Source organism: Elephantulus edwardii, unplaced genomic scaffold (assembly GCF_000299155.1).
Source record: "Elephantulus edwardii isolate Elephantulus edwardi_28Jun2011 unplaced genomic scaffold, EleEdw1.0 scaffold00267, whole genome shotgun sequence".
Taxonomy (NCBI): Eukaryota; Metazoa; Chordata; class Mammalia; order Macroscelidea; family Macroscelididae; genus Elephantulus; species Elephantulus edwardii.
The window spans coordinates 1382578-1388900 of record NW_006400017.1 but is presented as its reverse complement, the minus strand read 5'-3'; the positions used below and the strand labels follow the sequence as shown (position 1 = coordinate 1388900).

Here is a 6323-nt window from a genome sequence, read left to right as displayed (position 1 = left end):
AGAAGATGCACATCACACACAGGAAGAGTATCTTGTGGTGGAGGTAGGGGGCCAATGAAGTGGGACACAGGGCTAAAAGGGAACAAGTGAACTGAGACGTGTGAGAGCTCGGCCTAGCTGTACTTGAAACCCAAAAGGTGGGGACTTCAAACACATGAGTGAGAGAAAGCCCAGGTTCGAGCCTGGGTCCTGTAACTACCTTGTGACCCTGGACCAAGTACCCTCACCTGCCTGTGCCTCAGTTTTATTTGTAAAGAAATGAGGCTTCAGTTTGCTTCTAGTCTTGAATGTTCAATAAACCATGATTCATAGTCTTGGCCGGCTGGTAAAGTGGCCAAGACCATCTTCATGGCAGGACAGGACATGAACTTTGAGGAAAGGGAGGGTTTGGTGAGTGAAAAAGCAAGGGAGTTTTCCGTTAAGGGGAATGCTGAAAGCAAAAAAGGTCATGAGAATTTCAACAGATGTCTCTGGAAAGCCGGACCCAGGACTCAGGAAGACTTCAGACAGCTCTCCCCCGGGGCTCCCCAGCTTGACTGGTGGTAACCCTGGGAGTCCAAGCTTCAGTCAGAACCTAACTGGTCTTTCCCAATTCTACACTCAGCCAGTTACCAAAAATTGTGTCCTCCAAAGAACTCAAAGCCACGCCCCTCCTCCTCGTCATTCCTGCCACAATGTCCCAGCCAAGCCCCAGACATTAGGACCTGTATCTGTTCTTAGCCATTCATCCTCCACTTCTGCAGAATGTCATCGAAGCTGATCACAGCACTTCCAACTTTCATTGGCTCCCTGTGACCTCAGCTGTGGTCCTTCATCCTTGTTCTGCTGTGTCAGGTCTTTCATATAAACACAAGCATCAGCAATGGGCCTTAATATATATGGTCATCTTCATCCCGGGCAGGTGGGGCAGGCCATGTCAGAACTCAAAATTCTCAGGGAGGGAGACAGCTGGAATCCCTGACCCCTGGGATAGAGTCTCATGGGCTTCAGGGTCTTGACTAGCACTTGGATTCCCTTCTTCAGTTCCAGTGTCGTGCTGACTTAACTCTGTTACAAGCTGAACTCCAGTTGAACAATTTTCACTTCCCTGAATATAACATATGTGAATGTCCAGTTCCCCTACTGCCATCATCAGAGCAATCTGGTCTGCCTTGCAAATCCTCCCTATCCAGCAAAATCCAGCTCAGATGTCATCTGCTCTGAGGTGTTCTGCTGAGTCGCAATCAACTCATAGCTGACCATCCGGTGGGTTTTCAGAGGCAGCAAACTGAACAGGAGGAGTCTGCCCATCTTTCTCCCATGGAGCGACTGGTGGATTTGAACTGCTTGCCTTTGGGATGGCCACTGTAGCTCCTTCCCACTAGGCTATTCAGACTTCTTCTGAGTTACCCTCTCTATTTCTCCTAAGATAGAGCTAGAGACATAGAGATACATGCCATCGAGCAGACAGTGGAACAGGATGATCTCACATACACTAGAACATTGCCCAGTCCAGCAGCATTCTCATAACCACCAGCATGTTCAAGTTCAGGGTTGCAGCCACTGTGCTGATTCATCTCACCAAGGAATTCCAGCAACCTCACTGGCCCTCTCTTTCACCAAACGTGACTTTCTCCTGTACTGATTGACCGCTCCTGGTTGTCTGGCCAGAGCAAACAAGTTGGGCCATGCTGTTGTTATTTATAAGGTTTTTCTCTGGCTCATTTTAAGAAATAGGCCTTTCTTCCTAGCCATGGAGTTCTCCTGAAACCTGGCCACCATGGATGACCCTGTGCTGGTGTTTGAAATGCTGGAACACACAAGGCACCCAATGCGAGAAATACAGGCTCATGTTCAACTTCGTTACCCAGACAGAATGAACCACCCTCCATGTGTGCTGACCCTGACCACAAATTTGCCTTTGCTTTTTCACCTATTTCACCATTTGTAATTGAACACTAGGCCTGTAGCGTGCATTTGTTATGGACCCTGCACCCAGGACAGTTCCTACCACACAGGAGATCACTGTAAACATTTGTTGGGTTGAATTCCCATTTCTGTTTGACACGTAATGGCTCTTTCTTTTCACTCCCCACAGAAAACAAGTGACTGCTTTCCTTCTCTCATTTCTGGAAGCCTGGCCTCCCACACAGCTGTCCTGCACTTCTGGTTTCTTGATGGATGACGAAAGCAAACTGAGCCCTCCCCCAGACCAGAGCTACTGGGCCTCTCTGCCTGATGTGTGTCTACGTCGTGTCTTCTGGTGGCTGGGGGACAGGGACCGGTCGAAGGCGGCCCAAGTGTGCAGAAAATGGAATCAGATAATGTACTCAGCAGACCTCTGGCGGTACAGGACCATCACGTTCAGCGGGAGGCCTTCCAGGGTGCATGCATCTGAGTTCGAGTCAGCTCTCTGGTATGTGAAGAAATTTGGCCGTTATCTGGAGCACCTGGAGATCAAATTCCTGAATCCTTACAATGCTGTCTTGACCAAGAAGTTCCAGGTCACCATGAGGGGCCTCCTGTCATGTCTGGGCAAGAGCAACAATCGCCTGAAGTCTCTCTCCATCCAGCACCTTGAACTCGACCGCCTGGTCTGGAGGAACAGCATTAGGGGCTCGTTCATCAAGAGCTTGAGCTTCTTCTTAAAGAAGATGGGCAGACACTTGGATTATCTCAACATGAAAGCGGCTAGAATGACAGTGGAGCAAGGCTGTCATGTTCTCAACTCCCTGAGCTATTTGAGGAATGAGAGCTTGGTCACAGAACTCAACATCGAGGACTTCTTCAGCCATCACCTCGCTGTGTACAGCAGCCCCCAGTTCAACAGGACCATGGCCACGTTCTGCAACCTGGAGTCCCTGACCCTCAACTACAACTGTATCTCCGACGAGCTGCTCGAGAACTTGTGTGAGAACAATGCCAGTACCCTCTGGACCATAAACATCAAGTGCCACATTCATGACCCGCATGGGCAGTTCATCTGGGGGATGTCCTGGGCCAAGCTGACCAAGCAGGCTACCCACTTGAAGGTAAACTTCTTCTTTGAGCGGATCATGAAATATGAGCGCTTGGCCCGGATCCTCTTGCCAGAGGTCCCAGTCAGGAGCATCAGTCTGAGAAGCTGCTACTTCAGTGACCCAGACTGGTCCATGCGGCCCACGTTGACGGACCTCCTGCCCACGTTCCGGCACACTCTGCAGGTAGGTATGGGCTGGGGATGGAGGGGAGGCTGCAAGGACTCGGGTATCTTGAATCCAAGGGAGGAGGGAGGAGTCCACTCTTGCCCTGCTGTTGACCAGGCTTGAATAAGTACACTCAGTCCCTCTCACGTTCAAATTTAGAATCAGTGGCCATTTCTGTTAATTGCAACTCATGGCGACCCTACTATGGGTGGTGGTGTATAATTAGGAGGTTTTCCGTGGCTGGGCTTCTAGAACAGGCCACCAGCCCTTTATTCTGAGCACCTCTGCATGGACTTGAACCGCTGACTCTTGGTTAGGAAGAAAGTGTGCTAATCCCGTCTACCACCCTGGGACTATGCTCTGGGCAATGTTACCAGTGTAACCTTCTATCACCCTGGGACTCTGCATTCCACTTTAGGCTCTGGGCAGTCACCAATGTCAATGCTCCCCCCCATTCCCTAAGACCAGAGCAGACTACAAAAGTTAGGGAGCTCTGGTGGTTCAGTGTGTAGGGCGTGGAGCTGGTAACCCAAAGGGGTCACCTCTCTGGTGGTTCAGCTCCCCCAGCGGCTCTGCAGGAGAAAGATGGGTCCTCTCCTCCTGTGTGACTGACAGCCTTGGAAACCTGCTGGAGGGTCAGTGGCAGGTTGGTTCTGACCCGACGACGATGAGTTGAGTTGGTAATTGTTTGCTATACCTAGAACTCAGCGAGTTTTCTGGCTGGCTGTCACCAACAAGAGCCTCCTGTCCCCCGACTTGGGTTTACAGGTCTGAGTGAGAAAGTGTCCCTGTGGGCAAGGAACAGGCTGGCAACCTGTCCCCACCTTTCCACCAGCTCATACATAGCAGGAGACAGTGGCTCCTGTGGTCGGCTCCACGTAGGGGCCTGTCTGGCTCCAGCTGCACACACAATGCCTTAATTTCCTAGTATTGCTGCAACGTAAGTACCACAAGTGGGTAGATTTAGTGAACAGAAATCACAGTTCTGGAGCCTGAAAGCCCCAATCAGGGTCCCAGCCATGCATGGATTTTTTTTCTTTGTCAGAACTCTGGGTGTTTCATGATGCTCTTGTTACATGCCCTCTCCCTCCCTGTGTTGGGGTGTGTGGGGTGTGTGTGGGGGTGTGGTGAGAGAGAGAGAATATGTATGTCTGAGTCTATACCGTTCTTTGTTATAACTCAGAAGCAACCAGGTTTAGGATCCTGTAGGGTGAGCAAAGCAGAGTCTTTATATTGCACTGTATTATGGAGGATGACCTTGTTACATTTTACTGCATCGCACTGCATTGGGAAGGGTAATCCGCTCCACCCGAGGCCAAACAGACCCAGTCATATAAGTAAGTAATAGCGTATGGTCAGGATTTCAGCAGAAATTTGGTGGGGAAGGTATCCCACAGATCAACCTCCAGCACTGGGTAACGGGACGTGTATGATGGGATGAACCAAATCAAATCAAAAGCCAAACTAGATTCAGGTCACTAAAGGGCTGAGGCATTCCTGGCTGTCTTCTAATCTGGCAGCTTTTCTACCTTTCAAATCAGGGCCATTTCTGTCCCTCCTAAGGACCCCACAGGGGGGGCCTGGTGACTGAGCAAGGGTGTCAGAAAGTAAAATCAAGTATCAGGAAAAAAAGCCACCCCCAGAGAGCTGGTAAAGACTGAACTTGAAAATGACAATGGCAGGGCATTCCAGCTGTGGTTTGGACACACCAGCCAAACTCCACAGGAGAAAATGCACAACCTCCAGAACCCAGTGGAGGGTCACCACAACTCACAATCAACCAATGGCAGATGGCGGTTGACTTCAGGAGCCCGCTGACAGACCTGGGGGGCACAGTGTGTGCTCATCTGCTAATAAGTTGGCAATTGGAAGCCACCCAACAGGCTTTGAAAATGTCAACTGGCTTTTCAAGCCCTTTATAGAAGTTTGGGGCCATTGATATTAAAAGACATACAGCTCACTGGATTCTTCACACAGCCCTGAGGTGGGCAGGGCAGGTGCCATCAGTTTCCTTTCGTCCAGGGCTGGGACCAGAACCCCGGTCTCTGGACACAAATGCACAGTGTCCAAATTCCAGACTGTGCTGACTGGATTGAGATCACACTCTCATCTCCCAGATTTTGAAGCCCCTGAACTCCCAGCACCACCAGGTCATGGGAAGGGGATGGGAAGTGCTGGCCAATCCTACCATCTCTCTTCACAAATGCCTTCCCCCCCTCACGGTTTTCCAGAAATTAACTTTTGAGTTCAACAACATCCACGAGTCGCTTGATGAGGAGCTGTATCTTCTCATTTTAAGCTGCAGGAAGCTGTTTTACTTAAAAATCTGGGCTTTCCTTAATGTGACGTTCGTGGAACGGATCCTGAAGAGTCAGAAGGAGGGGCAGTGTGCCCTGCGCACACTCAAGGTAGGATGTGCCCAGGGGTCGGTTCCATGGAGGGGAACAGCAGGGCAGGGGGCTTCTATCACATGACTCAGAGGGGAAGGGGACACCTCAAGCTCCAATCTCATCTCACTTTTCCAACAAAAACTTGGGCTGTCATGGAAAGAGAACCTTCTCCCTTACTGGTCCATCTGGGCCTTTTCCGATTCCATCCCTAGCTGCAGGTCTGATGTAATCCCTGAATCCCTGGATGTTTCTCTCTCTCTCTCTCTCTCTCTCTCTCTCTCTCTCTCTCTCTCTCTCTCGGCACAGGTGAGAATTTATACAAACCAATATGAGACAAACGAGGAGGATAGGACTCTGCGGGAAATTTACAGGACTTACCAAAAGCTGATTGATTCAGAGCTCAACTATTTTGTCATCGCATACCCCATGATGTAAGGAGTGTCTTCCAGAGAAAGCACTTTGGATTTTAAAACTGGGTTCGGTTGGGTCTACACGAGGGGTGTTTCTGCCTTTCTCCACCCCCTTTTCCCCCTCTCTCTCCCTCCTTTTTATTTTTGCCAGCTCCACACCAACGTAAAGCACCCCGTCAAAGACTGGGGCTGTAGGTGCGGCGAAACCTGCTGCAGGTGATGTTAAAGTACAGACTCTACCAGCTCTCTGGGGGTGGTTCTTCTGTGTTGTTTGGTCTTACTTCTTGCTGCTCTCACTCAGCTAGCCACAGAGCCAAAAGCTCAGAGCCCCCAAATGTCTTACGAGGTGCCCTGCAAAC

The 6323-nt window shown here is 50.3% G+C and overlaps 1 protein-coding gene across 1 annotated transcript; it reads left to right on the top strand.

The window, feature by feature from the left end:
• Positions 1-2080: 2080 nt before the first annotated feature.
• Positions 2081-5989, top strand: FBXO39 (F-box protein 39). The gene is made up of 3 exons (XM_006899766.1): positions 2081-3182; positions 5396-5572; positions 5861-5989. The coding sequence occupies exons 1-3, from the start codon at positions 2157-2159 to the stop codon at positions 5987-5989; spliced, it is 1332 nt and encodes a 443-aa protein (XP_006899828.1). The 5' UTR covers positions 2081-2156.
• Positions 5990-6323: the final 334 nt, after the last annotated feature.

Bases quoted from the DNA above. Each gene is read 5' to 3' on its own strand.
- FBXO39 (XM_006899766.1), top strand. From the start codon at position 2,157: ATGGATGACGAAAGCAAACTGAGCCCTCCCCCAGACCAGAGCTACTGG. The intron at 3,183-5,395 runs GTAGGTATGGGC...ACGGTTTTCCAG, and splicing joins CGTTCCGGCACACTCTGCAG to AAATTAACTTTTGAGTTCAA. The intron at 5,573-5,860 runs GTAGGATGTGCC...CTCTCGGCACAG, and splicing joins GTGCCCTGCGCACACTCAAG to GTGAGAATTTATACAAACCA.